Genomic DNA, 21,516 nt, shown 5'->3' with positions numbered 1-21,516 from the left:
CCCGCACTGATTCGCTCCCTCTCTCCTCCACCTCTCTCTGATTCGCTCCCTCTCTCCTCCACCCCGCTCTGATTCGCTCCCTCTCTCCTCCACACTGCTCTGATTCGCTCCCTCTCTCCTCCAACCCGCTCTGATTCGCTCCCTCTCTCCTCCACCCTGCTCTGATTCGCTCCCTCTCTCTCCTCCACCCTGCTCTGATTCGCTCCCTCTCTCCTCCACCCCGCTCTGATTCGCTCCCTCTCTCCTCCACCCCGCTCTGATTCGCTCCCTCTCTCCTCCACCTCGCTCTGATTCGCTCCCTCTCTCCTCCACCCCGCTCTGGTTCGCTCCCTCTCTCCTCCACCCCGCTCTGATTCGCTTCCTCTCTCCTCCACCCTGCTCTGATTCGCTCCCTCTCTCCTCCACCCCGCTCTGATTCGCTCCCTCTCTCCTCCACCCCGCTCTGATTCGCTCCCTCTCCTCCACCCCGCTCTGATTCGCTCCCTCTCTCCTCCACCCCGCTCTGATTCGCCCCCTCTCTCCTCCACCCCGCTCTGATTCGCTCCCTCTCTCCTCCACCCTGCTCTGATTCGCTCCCTCTCTCCTCCACCCCGCTCTGATTCGCTCCCTCTCTCCTCCACCTCACTCTGATTCGCTCCCTCTCTCCTCCACCCCGCTCTGATTCGCTCCCTCTCTCCTCCACCCCGCTCTGATTCACTCCCTCTCTCCTCCACCTTGCTCTGATTCGCTCCCTCTCTCCTCCACCCCGCTCTGATTCGCTCCCTCTCTCCTCCACCCCGCACTGATTCGCTCCCTCTCTCCTCCACCTCGCTCTGATTCGCTCCCTCTCTCCTCCACCTCGCTCTGATTCGCTCCCTCTCTCCTCCACCCCGCTCTGATTCACTCCCTCTCTAATCCACCCCGCTCTGATTCGCTCCCTCTCTCCTCCACCCCGCCCTGATTCGCTCCCTCTCTCCTCCACCTCTCTCTGATATTAGCTCCCTCTCTCCTCCACCCCGCTCTGATTCACTCCCTCTCTCCTCCACCCCACTCTGATTCGCTCTCTCTCTCCTCCACCCCGCTCTGATTCGCTTCGTCCCTCTCTCCACCCCGCTCTGATTCGCTCCCTCTCTCCTCCACCCCGCCCTGATTCGCTCCCTCTCTCCTCCACCTCTCTCTGATTCGCTCCCTCTCTCCTCCACCTCTCTCTGATTCGCTCCCTCTCTCCTCCACCCCGCTCTGATTCGCTCCCTCTCTCCTCCACCCCGCTCTGATTCACTCCCTCTCTCCTCCACCCCGCTCTGATTCGCTCCCTCTCTCCTCCACCCCGCACTGATTCGCTCCCTCGCTCCTCCACCCCGCTCTGATTCGCTCCCTCTCTCCTCCACCCCGCTCTGATTCGCTCCCTCTCTCCTCCACCCCGCTCTGATTCGCTCCCTCTCTCCTCCACCCTGCTCTGATTCACTCCCTCTCTCCTCCACCCCGCTCTGATTCGCTCCCTCTCTCCTCCACCCCGCTCTGATTCGCTCCCTCTCTCCACCCCGCTCTGATTCGCTCCCTCTCTCCTCCACCCCGCTCTGATTCGCTCCCTCTCTCCTCCACCCTGCTCTGATTCACTCCCTCTCTCCTCCACCCCGCTCTGATTCGCTCCCTCTCTCCTCCACCCCGCTCTGATTCGCTCCTTCTCTCCTCCACCCTGCTCTGATTCGCTCCCTCTCTCCTCCACCCCGCTCTGATTCGCTCCCTCTCTCCTCCACCTCGCTCTGATTCGCTCCCTCTCTGCTCCACCCCGCTCTGATTCGCTCCCTCTCTCCTCCACCCCGCTCTGATTCACTCCCTCTCTCCTCCACCCCTCTGATTCACTCCCTCTCTCCTCCACCTCGCTCTGATTCGCTTCGTCCCTCTCTCCACCCCGCTCTGATTCGCTCCCTCTCTCCTCCACCCCGCCCTGATTCGCTCCCTCTCTCCTCCACCTCTCTCTGATTCGCTCCCTCTCTCCTCCACCCCGCTCTGATTCGCTCCCTCTCTCCTCCACCCCGCTCTGATTCGCTCCATCTCTCTCATCCACCCCGCTCTGATTCGCTCCCTCTCTCCTCCACCCCGCTCTGATTCACTCCCTCTCTCATCCACCCCGCTCTGATTCGCTCCCTCTCTCCTCCACCCCGCCCTGATTCGCTCCCTCTCTCCTCCCCCTCTCTCTGATTAGCTCCCTCTCTCCTCCACCCCGCTCTGATTCGCTCCCTCTCTCCTCCACCCCGCTCTGATTCGCTCCCTCTCTCCTCCACCCTGCTCTGATTCGCTCCCTCTCTCCTCCACCCCGCTCTGATTCACTCCCTCTCTCCTCCACCCCGCTCTGATTCGCTCCCTCTCTCCTCCACCCCGCTCTGATTCGCTCCCTCTCTCCCCCACCCCGCTCTGATTCGCTCTCTCTCTCCTCCACCCCGCTCTGATTCGCTTCGTCCCTCTCTCCACCCCGCTGTGATTCGCTCCCTCTCTCCTCCACCCCGCCCTGATTCGCTCCCTCTCTCTTCCACCCCGCTCTGATTCGCTCCCTCTCTCCTCCACCCTGCTCTGATTCGCTCCCTCTCTCCTCCACCCCGCTCTGATTCGCTCCCGCTCTCCTCCACCTCGCCCTGATTCGCTCCCTCTCTCCTCCACCCCGCTCTGATTCGCTCCCTCTCTCCTCCACCCCGCTCGGATTCGCTCCCTCTCTCCTCCACCCCGCTCTGATTCGCTCCCTCTCTCCTCCACCCCACTCTGATTCGCTCCCTCTCTCCTCCACCCCGCTCTGAATCGTTCCCTCTCTCCTCCACCCCGCTCTGATTCGCTTCGTCCCTCTCTCCACCCCGCTGTGATTCGCTCCCTCTCTCCTCCACCCCGCCCTGATTCGCTCCCTCTCTCCTCCACCTCTCTCTGATTCGCTCCCTCTCTCCTCCACCCCGCTCTGATTCGCTCCCTCTCTCCTCCACCCTGCTCTGATTCGCTCCCTCTCTCTCCTCCACCCCGCTCTGATTCGCTCCCTCTCTCCTCCACCCTGCTCTGATTCGCTCCCTCTCTCTCCTCCACCCTGCTCTGATTCGCTCCCTCTCTCCTCCACCCCGCTCTGATTCGCTCCCTCTCTCCTCCACCCCGCTCTGATTCGCTCCCTCTCTCCTCCACCTCGCTCTGATTCGCTCCCTCTCTCCTCCACCCCGCTCTGGTTCGCTCCCTCTCTCCTCCACCCCGCTCTGATTCGCTTCCTCTCTCCTCCACCCTGCTCTGATTCGCTCCCTCTCTCCTCCACCCCGCTCTGATTCGCTCCCTCTCTCCTTCACCTCGCTGATTAGCTCCCTCTCTCCTCCACCCCGCTCTGATTCGCTCCCTCTCTCCTCCACCCCGCTCTGATTCGCTCCCTCTCCTCCACCCCGCTCTGATTCGCTCCCTCTCTCCTCCACCCCGCTCTGATTCGCCCCCTCTCTCCTCCACCCCGCTCTGATTCGCTCCCTCTCTCCTCCACCCCGCTCTGATTCGCTCCCTCTCTCCTCCACCCCGCTCTGATTCGCTCCCTCTCTCCTCCACCTCACTCTGATTCGCTCCCTCTCTCCTCCACCCCGCTCTGATTCGCTCCCTCTCTCCTCCACCCCGCTCTGATTCACTCCCTCTCTCCTCCACCTTGCTCTGATTCGCTCCCTCTCTCCTCCACCCCGCTCTGATTCGCTCCCTCTCTCCTCCACCCCGCACTGATTCGCTCCCTCTCTCCTCCACCTCGCTCTGATTCGCTCCCTCTCTCCTCCACCCCGCTCTGATTCGCTCCCTCCTCCACCCCGCTCTGATTCACTCCCTCTCTAATCCACCCCGCTCTGATTCGCTCCCTCTCTCCTCCACCTCGCTCTGATTCGCTCCCTCTCTCCTCCACCCCGCTCTGATTCACTCCCTCTCTCCTCCACCCCACTCTGATTCGCTCTCTCTCTCCTCCACCCCGCTCTGATTCGCTGCGTCCCTCTCTCCACCCCGCTCTGATTCGCTCCCTCTCTCCTCCACCCCGCCCTGATTCGCTCCCTCTCTCCTCCACCTCTCTCTGATTCGCTCCCTCTCTCCTCCACCTCTCTGATTCGCTCCCTCTCTCCTCCACCCCGCTCTGATTCGCTCCCTCTCTCCTCCACCCCGCTCTGATTCACTCCCTCTCTCCTCCACCCCGCTCTGATTCGCTCCCTCTCTCCTCCACCCCGCTCTGATTCGCTCCCTCGCTCCTCCAACCCGCTCTGATTCGCTCCCTCTCTCCTCCACCCCGCTCTGATTCGCTCCCTCTCTCCTCCACCCCGCTCTGATTCGCTCCCTCTCTCCTCCACCCTGCTCTGATTCGCTCCCTCTCTCCTCCACCCTGCTCTGATTCGCTCCCTCGCTCCTCCACCCCGCTCTGATTCGCTCCCTCTCTCCTCCACCCCGCTCTGATTCACTCCCTCTCTCGTCCACCCCGCTCTGATTCACTCCCTCTCTCGTCCACCCCGCTCTGATTCGCTCCCTCTCTCCTCCACCCCGCTCTGATTCGCTCCCTCGCTCCTCCACCCCGCTCTGATTCGCTCCCTCTCTCCTCCACCTCGCTCTGATTCGCTCCCTCTCTCCTCCACCCTGCTCTGATTCGCTATCTCTCTCCTCCACCCCGCTCTGATTCACTCCCTCTCTCCTCCACCCTGCTCTGATTCGCTCCCTCTCTCCTCCACCCCGCTCTGATTCGCTCCCTCGCTCCTCCACCCCGCTCTGATTCGCTCCCTCTCCTCCACCCCACTCTGATTCGGTCCCTCTCTCCTCCACCCCGCTCTGATTCGCTCCCTCTCTCCACCCCGCTCTGATTCGCTCCCTCTCTCCTCCACCCCGCTCTGATTCGCTCCCTCTCTCCTCCACCCTGCTCTGATTCACTCCCTCTCTCCTCCACCCTGCTCTGATTCACTCCCTCTCTCCTCCACCCCGCTCTGATTCGCTCCCTCTCCTCCACCCCGCTCTGATTCGCTCCCTCTCTCCTCCACCCCGCTCTGATTCGCTCCCTCTCTCCACCCCGCTCTGATTCGCTCCCTCTCTCCTCCACCCCGCTCTGATTCGCTCCCTCTCTCCTCCACCCTGCTCTGATTCGCTACCTCTCTCCTCCACCCCGCTCTGATTCGCTCCCTCTCTCCTCCACCCCGCTCTGATTCGCTCCTTCTCTCCTCCACCCTGCTCTGATTCGCTCCCTCTCTCCTCCACCCCGCTCTGATTCACTCCCTCTCTCCTCCACCCCGCTCTGATTCACTCCCTCTCTCGTCCACCCCGCTCTGATTCGCTCCCTCTCTCCTCCACCCCGCTCTGATTCACTCCCTCTCTCGTCCACCCCGCTCTGATTCGCTCCCTCTCTCCTCCACCCCGCTCTGATTCACTCCCTCTCTCGTCCACCCCGCTCTGATTCGCTCCCTCTCTCGTCCACCTCGCTCTGATTCGCTCCCTTTCTCCTCCACCCCGCTCTGATTCGCTCCCTCTCTCCTCCACCCCGCTCTGATTCACTCCCTCTCTCCTCCACCCCTCTCTGATTCACTCCCTCTCTCCTCCACCTCGCTCTGATTCGCTTCGTCCCTCTCTCCACCCCGCTCTGATTCGCTCCCTCTCTCCTCCACCCCGCCCTGATTCGCTCCCTCTCTCCTCCACCTCTCTCTGATTCGCTCCCTCTCTCCTCCACCCCGCTCTGATTCGCTCCCTCTCTCCTCCACCCCGCTCTGATTCGCTCCATCTCTCTCATCCACCCCGCTCTGATTCGCTCCCTCTCTCCTCCACCCCGCTCTGATTCACTCCCTCTCTCATCCACCCCGCTCTGATTCGCTCCCTCTCTCCTCCACCCCGCCCTGATTCGCTCCCTCTCTCCTCCACCTCTCTCTGATTAGCTCCCTCTCTCCTCCACCCCGCTCTGATTCACTCCCTCTCTCCTCCACCCCACTCTGATTCGCTCTCTCTCTCCTCCACCCCGCTCTGATTCGCTTCGTCCCTCTCTCCACCCCGCTCTGATTCGCTCCCTCTCTCCTCCACCCCGCCCTGATTCGCTCCCTCTCTCCTCCACCTCTCTCTGATTCGCTCCCTCTCTCCTCCACCTCTCTCTGATTCGCTCCCTCTCTCCTCCACCCCGCTCTGATTCGCTCCCTCTCTCCTCCACCCCGCTCTGATTCACTCCCTCTCTCCTCCACCCCGCTCTGATTCGCTCCCTCTCTCCTCCACCCCGCTCTGATTCGCTCCCTCTCTCCTCCACCCCGCTCTGATTCGCTCCCTCGCTCCTCCACCCCGCTCTGATTCGCTCCCTCTCTCCTTCACCCCGCTCTGATTCGCTCCCTCTCTCCTCCACCCCGCTCTGATTCGCTCCCTCTCTCCTCCACCCTGCTCTGATTCGCTCCCTCTCTCCTCCACCCTGCTCTGATTCGCTCCCTCTCTCCTCCACCCCGCTTTGATTCGCTCCCTCTCTCCTCCACCTCGCTCTGATTCGCGACCTCTCTCCTCCACCCCGCTCTGATTCACTCCCTCTCTCGTCCCCCCCGCTCTGATTCGCTCCCTCTCTCCTCCACCCTGCTCTGATTCGCTACCTCTCTCCTCCACCCCGCTCTGATTCGCTCCCTCTCTCCTCCACCCCGCTCTGATTCGCTACCTCTCTCCTCCACCCCGCTCTGATTCACTCCCTCTCTCGTCCACCCCGCTCTGATTCGCTCCCTCTCTCCTCCACCCTGCTCTGATTCACTCCCTCTCTCGTCCACCCCGCTCTGATTCGCTCCCTCTCTCCTCCACCCCGCTCTGATTCGCTCCCTCGCTCCTCCACCCCGCTCTGATTCGCTCCCTCTCTCCTCCACCCTGCTCTGATTCGCTCCCTCTCTCCTCCACCCTGCTCTGATTCGCTACCTCTCTCCTCCACCCCGCTCTGATTCACTCCCTCTCTCCTCCACCCTGCTCTGATTCGCTCCCTCTCTCCTCCACCCCGCTCTGATTCGCTCCCTCGCTCCTCCACCCCGCTCTGATTCGCTCCCTCTCCTCCACCCCACTCTGATTCGCTCCCTCTCTCCTCCACCCCGCTCTGATTCGCTCCCTCTCTCCACCCCGCTCTGATTCGCTCCCTCTCTCCTCCACCCCGCTCTGATTCGCTCCCTCTCTCCTCCACCCCGCTCTGATTCACTCCCTCTCTCCTCCACCCCGCTCTGATTCGCTCCCTCTCTCCTCCACCCCGCTCTGATTCGCTCCCTCTCTCCTCCACCCTGCTCTGATTCACTCCCTCTCTCCTCCACCCCGCTCTGATTCGCTCCCTCTCTCCTCCACCCCGCTCTGATTCGCTCCCTCTCTCCTCCACCCAGCTCTGATTCGCTCCCTCTCTCCTCCACCCCGCTCTGATTCGCTTCGTCCCTCTCTCCACCCCGCTGTGATTCGCTCCCTCTCTCCTCCACCCCGCCCTGATTCGCTCCCTCTCTCTTCCACCCCGCTCTGATTCGCTCCCTCTCTCCTCCACCCTGCTCTGATTCGCTCCCTCTCTCCTCCACCCCGCTCTGATTCGCTCCCGCTCTCCTCCACCTCGCCCTGATTCGCTCCCTCTCTCCTCCACCCCGCTCTGATTCGCTCCCTCTCTCCTCCACCCCGCTCGGATTCGCTCCCTCTCTCCTCCACCCCGCTCTGATTCGCTCCCTCTCTCCTCCACCCCACTCTGATTCGCTCCCTCTCTCCTCCACCCCGCTCTGAATCGTTCCCTCTCTCCTCCACCCCGCTCTGATTCGCTTCGTCCCTCTCTCCACCCCGCTGTGATTCGCTCCCTCTCTCCTCCACCCCGCCCTGATTCGCTCCCTCTCTCCTCCACCTCTCTCTGATTCGCTCCCTCTCTCCTCCACCCCGCTCTGATTCGCTCCCTCTCTCCTCCACCCTGCTCTGATTCGCTCCCTCTCTCTCCTCCACCCCGCTCTGATTCGCTCCCTCTCTCCTCCACCCTGCTCTGATTCGCTCCCTCTCTCTCCTCCACCCTGCTCTGATTCGCTCCCTCTCTCCTCCACCCCGCTCTGATTCGCTCCCTCTCTCCTCCACCCCGCTCTGATTCGCTCCCTCTCTCCTCCACCTCGCTCTGATTCGCTCCCTCTCTCCTCCACCCCGCTCTGGTTCGCTCCCTCTCTCCTCCACCCCGCTCTGATTCGCTTCCTCTCTCCTCCACCCTGCTCTGATTCGCTCCCTCTCTCCTCCACCCCGCTCTGATTCGCTCCCTCTCTCCTTCACCTCGCTGATTAGCTCCCTCTCTCCTCCACCCCGCTCTGATTCGCTCCCTCTCTCCTCCACCCCGCTCTGATTCGCTCCCTCTCCTCCACCCCGCTCTGATTCGCTCCCTCTCTCCTCCACCCCGCTCTGATTCGCCCCCTCTCTCCTCCACCCCGCTCTGATTCGCTCCCTCTCTCCTCCACCCCGCTCTGATTCGCTCCCTCTCTCCTCCACCCCGCTCTGATTCGCTCCCTCTCTCCTCCACCTCACTCTGATTCGCTCCCTCTCTCCTCCACCCCGCTCTGATTCGCTCCCTCTCTCCTCCACCCCGCTCTGATTCACTCCCTCTCTCCTCCACCTTGCTCTGATTCGCTCCCTCTCTCCTCCACCCCGCTCTGATTCGCTCCCTCTCTCCTCCACCCCGCACTGATTCGCTCCCTCTCTCCTCCACCTCGCTCTGATTCGCTCCCTCTCTCCTCCACCCCGCTCTGATTCGCTCCCTCCTCCACCCCGCTCTGATTCACTCCCTCTCTAATCCACCCCGCTCTGATTCGCTCCCTCTCTCCTCCACCTCGCTCTGATTCGCTCCCTCTCTCCTCCACCCCGCTCTGATTCACTCCCTCTCTCCTCCACCCCACTCTGATTCGCTCTCTCTCTCCTCCACCCCGCTCTGATTCGCTGCGTCCCTCTCTCCACCCCGCTCTGATTCGCTCCCTCTCTCCTCCACCCCGCCCTGATTCGCTCCCTCTCTCCTCCACCTCTCTCTGATTCGCTCCCTCTCTCCTCCACCTCTCTGATTCGCTCCCTCTCTCCTCCACCCCGCTCTGATTCGCTCCCTCTCTCCTCCACCCCGCTCTGATTCACTCCCTCTCTCCTCCACCCCGCTCTGATTCGCTCCCTCTCTCCTCCACCCCGCTCTGATTCGCTCCCTCGCTCCTCCAACCCGCTCTGATTCGCTCCCTCTCTCCTCCACCCCGCTCTGATTCGCTCCCTCTCTCCTCCACCCCGCTCTGATTCGCTCCCTCTCTCCTCCACCCTGCTCTGATTCGCTCCCTCTCTCCTCCACCCTGCTCTGATTCGCTCCCTCGCTCCTCCACCCCGCTCTGATTCGCTCCCTCTCTCCTCCACCCCGCTCTGATTCACTCCCTCTCTCGTCCACCCCGCTCTGATTCACTCCCTCTCTCGTCCACCCCGCTCTGATTCGCTCCCTCTCTCCTCCACCCCGCTCTGATTCGCTCCCTCGCTCCTCCACCCCGCTCTGATTCGCTCCCTCTCTCCTCCACCTCGCTCTGATTCGCTCCCTCTCTCCTCCACCCTGCTCTGATTCGCTATCTCTCTCCTCCACCCCGCTCTGATTCACTCCCTCTCTCCTCCACCCTGCTCTGATTCGCTCCCTCTCTCCTCCACCCCGCTCTGATTCGCTCCCTCGCTCCTCCACCCCGCTCTGATTCGCTCCCTCTCCTCCACCCCACTCTGATTCGGTCCCTCTCTCCTCCACCCCGCTCTGATTCGCTCCCTCTCTCCACCCCGCTCTGATTCGCTCCCTCTCTCCTCCACCCCGCTCTGATTCGCTCCCTCTCTCCTCCACCCTGCTCTGATTCACTCCCTCTCTCCTCCACCCTGCTCTGATTCACTCCCTCTCTCCTCCACCCCGCTCTGATTCGCTCCCTCTCCTCCACCCCGCTCTGATTCGCTCCCTCTCTCCTCCACACCGCTCTGATTCGCTCCCTCTCTCCACCCCGCTCTGATTCGCTCCCTCTCTCCTCCACCCCGCTCTGATTCGCTCCCTCTCTCCTCCACCCTGCTCTGATTCGCTACCTCTCTCCTCCACCCCGCTCTGATTCGCTCCCTCTCTCCTCCACCCCGCTCTGATTCGCTCCTTCTCTCCTCCACCCTGCTCTGATTCGCTCCCTCTCTCCTCCACCCCGCTCTGATTCACTCCCTCTCTCCTCCACCCCGCTCTGATTCACTCCCTCTCTCGTCCACCCCGCTCTGATTCGCTCCCTCTCTCCTCCACCCCGCTCTGATTCACTCCCTCTCTCGTCCACCCCGCTCTGATTCGCTCCCTCTCTCCTCCACCCCGCTCTGATTCACTCCCTCTCTCGTCCACCCCGCTCTGATTCGCTCCCTCTCTCGTCCACCTCGCTCTGATTCGCTCCCTTTCTCCTCCACCCCGCTCTGATTCGCTCCCTCTCTCCTCCACCCCGCTCTGATTCACTCCCTCTCTCCTCCACCCCTCTCTGATTCACTCCCTCTCTCCTCCACCTCGCTCTGATTCGCTTCGTCCCTCTCTCCACCCCGCTCTGATTCGCTCCCTCTCTCCTCCACCCCGCCCTGATTCGCTCCCTCTCTCCTCCACCTCTCTCTGATTCGCTCCCTCTCTCCTCCACCCCGCTCTGATTCGCTCCCTCTCTCCTCCACCCCGCTCTGATTCGCTCCATCTCTCTCATCCACCCCGCTCTGATTCGCTCCCTCTCTCCTCCACCCCGCTCTGATTCACTCCCTCTCTCATCCACCCCGCTCTGATTCGCTCCCTCTCTCCTCCACCCCGCCCTGATTCGCTCCCTCTCTCCTCCACCTCTCTCTGATTAGCTCCCTCTCTCCTCCACCCCGCTCTGATTCACTCCCTCTCTCCTCCACCCCACTCTGATTCGCTCTCTCTCTCCTCCACCCCGCTCTGATTCGCTTCGTCCCTCTCTCCACCCCGCTCTGATTCGCTCCCTCTCTCCTCCACCCCGCCCTGATTCGCTCCCTCTCTCCTCCACCTCTCTCTGATTCGCTCCCTCTCTCCTCCACCTCTCTCTGATTCGCTCCCTCTCTCCTCCACCCCGCTCTGATTCGCTCCCTCTCTCCTCCACCCCGCTCTGATTCACTCCCTCTCTCCTCCACCCCGCTCTGATTCGCTCCCTCTCTCCTCCACCCCGCTCTGATTCGCTCCCTCGCTCCTCCACCCCGCTCTGATTCGCTCCCTCTCTCCTTCACCCCGCTCTGATTCGCTCCCTCTCTCCTCCACCCCGCTCTGATTCGCTCCCTCTCTCCTCCACCCTGCTCTGATTCGCTCCCTCTCTCCTCCACCCTGCTCTGATTCGCTCCCTCTCTCCTCCACCCCGCTTTGATTCGCTCCCTCTCTCCTCCACCTCGCTCTGATTCGCGACCTCTCTCCTCCACCCCGCTCTGATTCACTCCCTCTCTCGTCCCCCCCGCTCTGATTCGCTCCCTCTCTCCTCCACCCTGCTCTGATTCGCTACCTCTCTCCTCCACCCCGCTCTGATTCGCTCCCTCTCTCCTCCACCCCGCTCTGATTCGCTACCTCTCTCCTCCACCCCGCTCTGATTCACTCCCTCTCTCGTCCACCCCGCTCTGATTCGCTCCCTCTCTCCTCCACCCTGCTCTGATTCACTCCCTCTCTCGTCCACCCCGCTCTGATTCGCTCCCTCTCTCCTCCACCCCGCTCTGATTCGCTCCCTCGCTCCTCCACCCCGCTCTGATTCGCTCCCTCTCTCCTCCACCCTGCTCTGATTCGCTCCCTCTCTCCTCCACCCCGCTCTGATTCGCTCCCTCGCTCCTCCACCCCGCTCTGATTCGCTCCCTCTCCTCCACCCCACTCTGATTCGCTCCCTCTCTCCTCCACCCCGCTCTGATTCGCTCCCTCTCTCCACCCCGCTCTGATTCGCTCCCTCTCTCCTCCACCCCGCTCTGATTCGCTCCCTCTCTCCTCCACCCCGCTCTGATTCACTCCCTCTCTCCTCCACCCCGCTCTGATTCGCTCCCTCTCTCCTCCACCCCGCTCTGATTCGCTCCCTCTCTCCTCCACCCTGCTCTGATTCACTCCCTCTCTCCTCCACCCCGCTCTGATTCGCTCCCTCTCTCCTCCACCCCGCTCTGATTCGCTCCCTCTCTCCTCCACCCAGCTCTGATTCGCTCCCTCTCTCCTCCACCCCGCTCTGATTCGCTCCTTCTCTCCTCCACCCCGCTCTGATTCGCTCCCTCGCTCCTCCACCCCGCTCTGATTCGCTCCCTCTCTCCTCCACCCCGCTCTGATTCACTCCCTCTCTCCTCCACCCCGCTCTGATTCGCTCCCTCTCTCCTCCACCCCGCTCTGATTCACTCCCTCTCTCCTCCACCCTGCTCTGATTCGCTCCCTCTCTCCTCCACCCTGCTCTGATTCGCTCCCTCTCTCCTCCACCCCGCTCTGATTCTCTACCTCTCTCCTCCACCCCGCTCTGATTCGCTCTCTCTCTCCTCCACCCCGCTCTGATTCGCTCCCTCTCTCCTCCACCCAGCTCTGATTCGCTCCCTCTCTCCTCCACCCCGCTCTGATTCGCTCCTTCTCTCCTCCACCCCGCTCTGATTCGCTCCCTCGCTCCTCCACCCCGCTCTGATTCGCTCCCTCTCTCCTCCACCCCGCTCTGATTCACTCCCTCTCTCCTCCACCCCGCTCTGATTCGCTCCCTCTCTCCTCCACCCCACTCTGATTCACTCCCTCTCTCCTCCACCCTGCTCTGATTCGCTCCCTCGCTCCTCCACCCCGCTCTGATTCGCTCCCTCTCCTCCACCTCACTCTGATTCGCTCCCTCTCTCCTCCACCCCGCTCTGATTCGCTCCCTCTCTCCTCCACCCCGCTCTGATTCGCTCCCTCGCTCCTCCAACCCGCTCTGATTCGCTCCCTCTCTCCTCCACCCCGCTCTGATTCGCTCCCTCTCTCCTCCACCCCGCTCTGATTCGCTCCCTCTCTCCTCCACCCTGCTCTGATTCGCTCCCTCTCTCCTCCACCCTGCTCTGATTCGCTCCCTCGCTCCTCCACCCCGCTCTGATTCGCTCCCTCTCTCCTCCACCCCGCTCTGATTCACTCCCTCTCTCGTCCACCCCGCTCTGATTCACTCCCTCTCTCGTCCACCCCGCTCTGATTCGCTCCCTCTCTCCTCCACCCCGCTCTGATTCGCTCCCTCGCTCCTCCACCCCGCTCTGATTCGCTCCCTCTCTCCTCCACCTCGCTCTGATTCGCTCCCTCTCTCCTCCACCCTGCTCTGATTCGCTATCTCTCTCCTCCACCCCGCTCTGATTCACTCCCTCTCTCCTCCACCCTGCTCTGGTTCGCTCCCTCTCTCCTCCACCCCGCTCTGATTCGCTCCCTCGCTCCTCCACCCCGCTCTGATTCGCTCCCTCTCCTCCACCCCACTCTGATTCGGTCCCTCTCTCCTCCACCCCGCTCTGATTCGCTCCCTCTCTCCACCCCGCTCTGATTCGCTCCCTCTCTCCTCCACCCCGCTCTGATTCGCTCCCTCTCTCCTCCACCCTGCTCTGATTCACTCCCTCTCTCCTCCACCCTGCTCTGATTCACTCCCTCTCTCCTCCACCCCGCTCTGATTCGCTCCCTCTCCTCCACCCCGCTCTGATTCGCTCCCTCTCTCCTCCACCCCGCTCTGATTCGCTCCCTCTCTCCACCCCGCTCTGATTCGCTCCCTCTCTCCTCCACCCCGCTCTGATTCGCTCCCTCTCTCCTCCACCCTGCTCTGATTCGCTACCTCTCTCCTCCACCCCGCTCTGATTCGCTCCCTCTCTCCTCCACCCCGCTCTGATTCGCTCCTTCTCTCCTCCACCCTGCTCTGATTCGCTCCCTCTCTCCTCCACCCCGCTCTGATTCGCTCCCTCTCTCCTCCACCCCGCTCTGATTCACTCCCTCTCTCGTCCACCCCGCTCTGATTCGCTCCCTCTCTCCTCCACCCCGCTCTGATTCACTCCCTCTCTCGTCCACCCCGCTCTGATTCGCTCCCTCTCTCCTCCACCCCGCTCTGATTCACTCCCTCTCTCGTCCACCCCGCTCTGATTCGCTCCCTCTCTCGTCCACCTCGCTCTGATTCGCTCCCTTTCTCCTCCACCCCGCTCTGATTCGCTCCATCTCTCTCATCCACCCCGCTCTGATTCGCTCCCTCTCTCCTCCACCCCGCTCTGATTCACTCCCTCTCTCATCCACCCCGCTCTGATTCGCTCCCTCTCTCCTCCACCCCGCCCTGATTCGCTCCCTCTCTCCTCCACCTCTCTCTGATTAGCTCCCTCTCTCCTCCACCCCGCTCTGATTCACTCCCTCTCTCCTCCACCCCACTCTGATTCGCTCTCTCTCTCCTCCACCCCGCTCTGATTCGCTTCGTCCCTCTCTCCACCCCGCTCTGATTCGCTCCCTCTCTCCTCCACCCCGCCCTGATTCGCTCCCTCTCTCCTCCACCTCTCTCTGATTCGCTCCCTCTCTCCTCCACCTCTCTCTGATTCGCTCCCTCTCTCCTCCACCCCGCTCTGATTCGCTCCCTCTCTCCTCCACCCCGCTCTGATTCACTCCCTCTCTCCTCCACCCCGCTCTGATTCGCTCCCTCTCTCCTCCACCCCGCTCTGATTCGCTCCCTCGCTCCTCCACCCCGCTCTGATTCGCTCCCTCTCTCCTTCACCCCGCTCTGATTCGCTCCCTCTCTCCTCCACCCCGCTCTGATTCGCTCCCTCTCTCCTCCACCCTGCTCTGATTCGCTCCCTCTCTCCTCCACCCTGCTCTGATTCGCTCCCTCTCTCCTCCACCCCGCTTTGATTCGCTCCCTCTCTCCTCCACCTCGCTCTGATTCGCGACCTCTCTCCTCCACCCCGCTCTGATTCACTCCCTCTCTCCTCCACCCCGCTCTGATTCGCTACCTCTCTCCTCCACCCCGCTCTGATTCGCTCCCTCTCTCCTCCACCCCGCTCTGATTCACTCCCTCTCTCCTCCACCCCGCTCTGATTCGCTCCCTCTCTCCTCCACCCCGCTCTGATTCGCTCCCTCGCTCCTCCACCCCGCTCTGATTCGCTCCCTCTCTCCTCCACCCCGCTCTGATTCACTCCCTCTCTCCTCCACCCCGCTCTGATTCGCTCCCTCTCTCCTCCACCCCGCTCTGATTCACTCCCTCTCTCCTCCACCCTGCTCTGATTCGCTCCCTCTCTCCTCCACCCTGCTCTGATTCGCTCCCTCTCTCCTCCACCCCGCTCTGATTCTCTACCTCTCTCCTCCACCCCGCTCTGATTCGCTCTCTCTCTCCTCCACCCCGCTCTGATTCGCTCCCTCTCTCCTCCACCCAGCTCTGATTCGCTCCCTCTCTCCTCCACCCCGCTCTGATTCGCTCCTTCTCTCCTCCACCCCGCTCTGATTCGCTCCCTCGCTCCTCCACCCCGCTCTGATTCGCTCCCTCTCTCCTCCACCCCGCTCTGATTCACTCCCTCTCTCCTCCACCCCGCTCTGATTCGCTCCCTCTCTCCTCCACCCCACTCTGATTCACTCCCTCTCTCCTCCACCCTGCTCTGATTCGCTCCCTCGCTCCTCCACCCCGCTCTGATTCGCTCCCTCTCCTCCACCCCACTCTGATTCGCTCCCTCTCTCCTCCACCCCGCTCTGATTCGCTCCCTCTCTCCTCCACCCCGCTCTGATTCGCTCCCTCGCTCCTCCAACCCGCTCTGATTCGCTCCCTCTCTCCTCCACCCCGCTCTGATTCGCTCCCTCTCTCCTCCACCCCGCTCTGATTCGCTCCCTCTCTCCTCCACCCTGCTCTGATTCGCTCCCTCTCTCCTCCACCCTGCTCTGATTCGCTCCCTCGCTCCTCCACCCCGCTCTGATTCGCTCCCTCTCTCCTCCACCCCGCTCTGATTCACTCCCTCTCTCGTCCACCCCGCTCTGATTCACTCCCTCTCTCGTCCACCCCGCTCTGATTCGCTCCCTCTCTCCTCCACCCCGCTCTGATTCGCTCCCTCGCTCCTCCACCCCGCTCTGATTCGCTCCCTCTCTCCTCCACCTCGCTCTGATTCGCTCCCTCTCTCCTCCACCCTGCTCTGATTCGCTATCTCTCTCCTCCACCCCGCTCTGATTCACTCCCTCTCTCCTCCACCCTGCTCTGATTCGCTCCCTCTCTCCTCCACCCCGCTCTGATTCGCTCCCTCGCTCCTCCACCCCGCTCTGATTCGCTCCCTCTCCTCCACCCCACTCTGATTCGGTCCCTCTCTCCTCCACCCCGCTCTGATTCGCTCCCTCTCTCCACCCCGCTCTGATTCGCTCCCTCTCTCCTCCACCCCGCTCTGATTCGCTCCCTCTCTCCTCCACCCTGCTCTGATTCACTCCCTCTCTCCTCCACCCTGCTCTGATTCACTCCCTCTCTCCTCCACCCCGCTCTGATTCGCTCCCTCTCCTCCACCCCGCTCTGATTCGCTCCCTCTCTCCTCCACCCCGCTCTGATTCGCTCCCTCTCTCCACCCCGCTCTGATTCGCTCCCTCTCTCCTCCACCCCGCTCTGATTCGCTCCCTCTCTCCTCCACCCTGCTCTGATTCGCTACCTCTCTCCTCCACCCTGCTCTGATTCGCTCCCTCTCTCCTCCACCCCGCTCTGATTCGCTCCTTCTCTCCTCCACCCTGCTCTGATTCGCTCCCTCTCTCCTCCACCCCGCTCTGATTCGCTCCCTCTCTCCTCCACCCCGCTCTGATTCACTCCCTCTCTCGTCCACCCCGCTCTGATTCGCTCCCTCTCTCCTCCACCCCGCTCTGATTCACTCCCTCTCTCGTCCACCCCGCTCTGATTCGCTCCCTCTCTCCTCCACCCCGCTCTGATTCACTCCCTCTCTCGTCCACCCCGCTCTGATTCGCTCCCTCTCTCGTCCACCTCGCTCTGATTCGCTCCCTTTCTCCTCCACCCCGCTCTGATTCGCTCCATCTCTCTCATCCACCCCGCTCTGATTCGCTCCCTCTCTCCTCCACCCCGCTCTGATTCACTCCCTCTCTCATCCACCCCGCTCTGATTCGCTCCCTCTCTCCTCCACCCCGCCCTGATTCGCTCCCTCTCTCCTCCACCTCTCTCTGATTAGCTCCCTCTCTCCTCCACCCCGCTCTGATTCACTCCCTCTCTCCTCCACCCCACTCTGATTCGCTCTCTCTCTCCTCCACCCCGCTCTGATTCGCTTCGTCCCTCTCTCCACCCCGCTCTGATTCGCTCCCTCTCTCCTCCACCCCGCCCTGATTCGCTCCCTCTCTCCTCCACCTCTCTCTGATTCGCTCCCTCTCTCCTCCACCTCTCTCTGATTCGCTCCCTCTCTCCTCCACCCCGCTCTGATTCGCTCCCTCTCTCCTCCACCCCGCTCTGATTCACTCCCTCTCTCCTCCACCCCGCTCTGATTCGCTCCCTCTCTCCTCCACCCCGCTCTGATTCGCTCCCTCGCTCCTCCACCCCGCTCTGATTCGCTCCCTCTCTCCTTCACCCCGCTCTGATTCGCTCCCTCTCTCCTCCACCCCGCTCTGATTCGCTCCCTCTCTCCTCCACCCTGCTCTGATTCGCTCCCTCTCTCCTCCACCCTGCTCTGATTCGCTCCCTCTCTCCTCCACCCCGCTTTGATTCGCTCCCTCTCTCCTCCACCTCGCTCTGATTCGCGACCTCTCTCCTCCACCCCGCTCTGATTCACTCCCTCTCTCGTCCACCCCGCTCTGATTCGCTCCCTCTCTCCTCCACCCTGCTCTGATTCGCTACCTCTCTCCTCCACCCCGCTCTGATTCGCTCCCTCTCTCCTCCACCCCGCTCTGATTCGCTACCTCTCTCCTCCACCCCGCTCTGATTCGCTCCCTCTCTCCTCCACCCCGCTCTGATTCACTCCCTCTCTCCTCCACCCCGCTCTGATTCGCTCCCTCTCTCCTCCACCCCGCTCTGATTCGCTCCCTCTCTCCTCCACCCTGCTCTGATTCACTCCCTCTCTCCTCCACCCCGCTCTGATTCGCTCCCTCTCTCCTCCACCCCGCTCTGATTCGCTCCCTCTCTCCTCCACCCAGCTCTGATTCGCTCCCTCTCTCCTCCACCCCGCTCTGATTCGCTCCTTCTCTCCTCCACCCCGCTCTGATTCGCTCCCTCGCTCCTCCACCCCGCTCTGATTCGCTCCCTCTCTCCTCCACCCCGCTCTGATTCACTCCCTCTCTCCTCCACCCCGCTCTGATTCGCTCCCTCTCTCCTCCACCCCGCTCTGATTCACTCCCTCTCTCCTCCACCCTGCTCTGATTCGCTCCCTCTCTCCTCCACCCTGCTCTGATTCGCTCCCTCTCTCCTCCACCCCGCTCTGATTCTCTACCTCTCTCCTCCACCCCGCTCTGATTCGCTCTCTCTCTCCTCCACCCCGCTCTGATTCGCTCCCTCTCTCCTCCACCCAGCTCTGATTCGCTCCCTCTCTCCTCCACCCCGCTCTGATTCGCTCCTTCTCTCCTCCACCCCGCTCTGATTCGCTCCCTCGCTCCTCCACCCCGCTCTGATTCGCTCCCTCTCTCCTCCACCCCGCTCTGATTCACTCCCTCTCTCCTCCACCCCGCTCTGATTCGCTCCCTCTCTCCTCCACCCCGCTCTGATTCACTCCCTCTCTCCTCCACCCTGCTCTGATTCGCTCCCTCGCTCCTCCACCCCGCTCTGATTCGCTCCCTCTCCTCCACCCCACTCTGATTCGCTCCCTCTCTCCTCCACCCCGCTCTGATTCGCTCCCTCTCTCCACCCCGCTCTGATTCGCTCCCTCTCTCCTCCACCCCGCTCTGATTCGCTCCCGCTCTCCTCCACCCCGCTCTGATTCGCTCCCTCTCTCCTCCACCCCGCTCTGATTCGCTCCCTCTCTCCTCCACCCCGCTCTGATTCGCTCCCTCTCTCCTCCACCCTGCTCTGATTCACTCCCTCTCTCCTCCACCCCGCTCTGATTCGCTCCCTCTCTCCTCCACCCCGCTCTGATTCGCTCCCTCTCTCCTCCACCCCGCTCTGATTCGCTTCCTCTCTCCTCCACCCTGCTCTGATTCACTCCCTCTCTCCTCCACCCCGCTCTGATTCACTCCCTCTCTCCTCCACCCCGCTCTGATTCGCTCCCTCTCTCCTCCACCCCGCTCTGATTCGCTCCCTCTCTCCTCCACCCCGCTCTGATTCGCTCCCTCTCTCCTCCACCCTGCTCTGATTCACTCCCTCTCTCCTCCACCCCGCTCTGATTCGCTCCCTCTCTCCTCCACCCCGCTCTGATTCGCTCCCTCTCTCCTCCACCCAGCTCTGATTCGCTCCCTCTCTCCTCCACCCCGCTCTGATTCGCTCCCTCTCTCCTCCACCCCGCTCTGATTCGCTCCCTCGCTCCTCCACCCCGCTCTGATTCGCTCCCTCTCTCCTCCACCCCGCTCTGATTCACTCCCTCTCTCCTCCACCCCGCTCTGATTCGCTCCCTCTCTCCTCCACCCCGCTCTGATTCACTCCCTCTCTCCTCCACCCTGCTCTGATTCGCTCCCTCTCTCCTCCACCCTGCTCTGATTCGCTCCCTCTCTCCTCCACCCCGCTCTGATTCTCTACCTCTCTCCTCCACCCCGCTCTGATTCGCTCTCTCTCTCCTCCACCCCGCTCTGATTCGCTCCCTCTCTCCTCCACCCAGCTCTGATTCGCTCCCTCTCTCCTCCACCCCGCTCTGATTCGCTCCTTCTCTCCTCCACCCCGCTCTGATTCGCTCCCTCGCTCCTCCACCCCGCTCTGATTCGCTCCCTCTCTCCTCCACCCCGCTCTGATTCACTCCCTCTCTCCTCCACCCCGCTCTGATTCGCTCCCTCTCTCCTCCACCCCGCTCTGATTCACTCCCTCTCTCCTCCACCCTGCTCTGATTCGCTCCCTCGCTCCTCCACCCCGCTCTGATTCGCTCCCTCTCCTCCACCCCACTCTGATTCGCTCCCTCTCTCCTCCACCCCGCTCTGATTCGCTCCCTCTCTCCACCCCGCTCTGATTCGCTCCCTCTCTCCTCCACCCCGCTCTGATTCGCTCCCGCTCTCCTCCACCCCGCTCTGATTCGCTCCCTCTCTCCTCCACCCCGCTCTGATTCGCTCCCTCTCTCCTCCACCCCGCTCTGATTCGCTCCCTCTCTCCTCCACCCTGCTCTGATTCACTCCCTCTCTCCTCCACCCCGCTCTGATTCGCTCCCTCTCTCCTCCACCCCGCTCTGATTCGCTCCCTCTCTCCTCCACCCCGCTCTGATTCGCTTCCTCTCTCCTCCACCCTGCTCTGATTCACTCCCTCTCTCCTCCACCCCGCTCTGATTCACTCCCTCTCTCCTCCACCCCGCTCTGATTCGCTCCCTCTCTCCTCCACCCCACTCTGATTCGCTCCTTCTCTCCTCCACCCAGCTCTGATTCGCTCCCTCGCTCCTCCACCCCGCTCTGATTCGCTCCCTCTCTCCTCCACCCCGCTCTGATTCACTCCCTCTCTCCTCCACCCCGCTCTGATTCGCTCCCTCTCTCCTCCACCCCGCTCTGATTCACTCCCTCTCTCCTCCACCCTGCTCTGATTCGCTCCCTCTCTCCTCCACCCTGCTCTGATTCGCTCCCTCTCTCCTCCACCCCGCTCTGATTCGCTACCTCTCTCCTCCACCCCGCTCTGATTCGCTCCCTCGCTCCTCCACCCCGCTCTGATTCGCTCCCTCTCTCCTCCACCCCGCTCTGATTCGCTCCCTCTCTCCTCCACCCCGCTCTGATTCGCTCCCTCTCCTCCACCCCGCTCTGATTCGCTCCTTCTCTCCTCCACCCCGCTCTGATTCGCTCCCTCTCTCCCCCAGGATGGGTTTTAACGGCTTGACTGATCTCGCTGCTGAATACTTCTTGGCCTCGCTCTGTGTCACTCACAGCATCCAGTTCCTCTACCTGACCGGCAATTATTTCACGGACAAGTCTGTCACCAGCTTTACCACTCTGATCTGGAACCTACCCCGCCTGCGGAGGCTCTGGTAAGGCTGTCAGGCAGAGACCACATGACAACCGCAGTAGGGGGCGGAGGGGGGGCTTCGATGGCAAATCCCAGTGATAGGTGGCGGGATAGAGAGGGTCCCGCTGGCAGAGTCCGCCGTTGGGGAACGCCAGGCTCGGGGTGCGGAGAACCCAGCCCCCGTGTTGGGATCCTCGGGGAAGATGTGTTTGCCCACGCGAGGTTGCAGAGGAGACAGACTCGCCCTGTTACTCGCAGGAAGAGCGTTAGGGGCAGGAGCTTTCGAGGGGATTTGAGGAAAGGACGTTTCGCCTAGAGGGTGCCTGGTTGGAGCCTGGAACTGGCTGCCTGAGAGGGTGGTGCAGGGGGGAACCCCAAAAACATTTGCAAAGCATTCAGGCGAACTCTTGAAAAGGCAGACAAGGCTGCGGGCCGCGAACTGGAAAATGGGCCGAATGGTAACCCCCAGGATGTTGATTCAGCGATGGGAATGCCATTGAACGTCAAGGAGCGATGGTTAGATCCTCTCTTGTAGGAGATGGTCATCGCCTGGGGCTTGTGTGAAGCGAATGTAACTCGCACCTATCATTATTTT

At 62.5% G+C, this 21,516-nt stretch overlaps 1 protein-coding gene across 2 annotated transcripts in view; it reads left to right on the top strand.

Moving 5' to 3' along the window:
* LOC140411551 (NACHT, LRR and PYD domains-containing protein 3-like) overlaps positions 1 to 21,516 on the top strand; it is a 109,760-nt gene that overhangs the window by 56,913 nt on the left and 31,331 nt on the right. For both annotated transcript variants that reach the window (XM_072500633.1, XM_072500632.1), the window contains one exon: positions 20,776 to 20,943. In XM_072500633.1, coding sequence (XP_072356734.1) covers positions 20,776 to 20,943 — 168 coding nt within the window. The remainder of the gene's footprint in view (positions 1 to 20,775; positions 20,944 to 21,516) is intronic.

Source organism: Scyliorhinus torazame, chromosome 4, assembly GCF_047496885.1.
Source record: "Scyliorhinus torazame isolate Kashiwa2021f chromosome 4, sScyTor2.1, whole genome shotgun sequence".
Lineage (NCBI taxonomy): Eukaryota > Metazoa > Chordata > Chondrichthyes > Carcharhiniformes > Scyliorhinidae > Scyliorhinus > Scyliorhinus torazame.
Note: the sequence above shows the minus strand (reverse complement) of the source record. Positions and strands in the feature narration are given on the sequence as shown.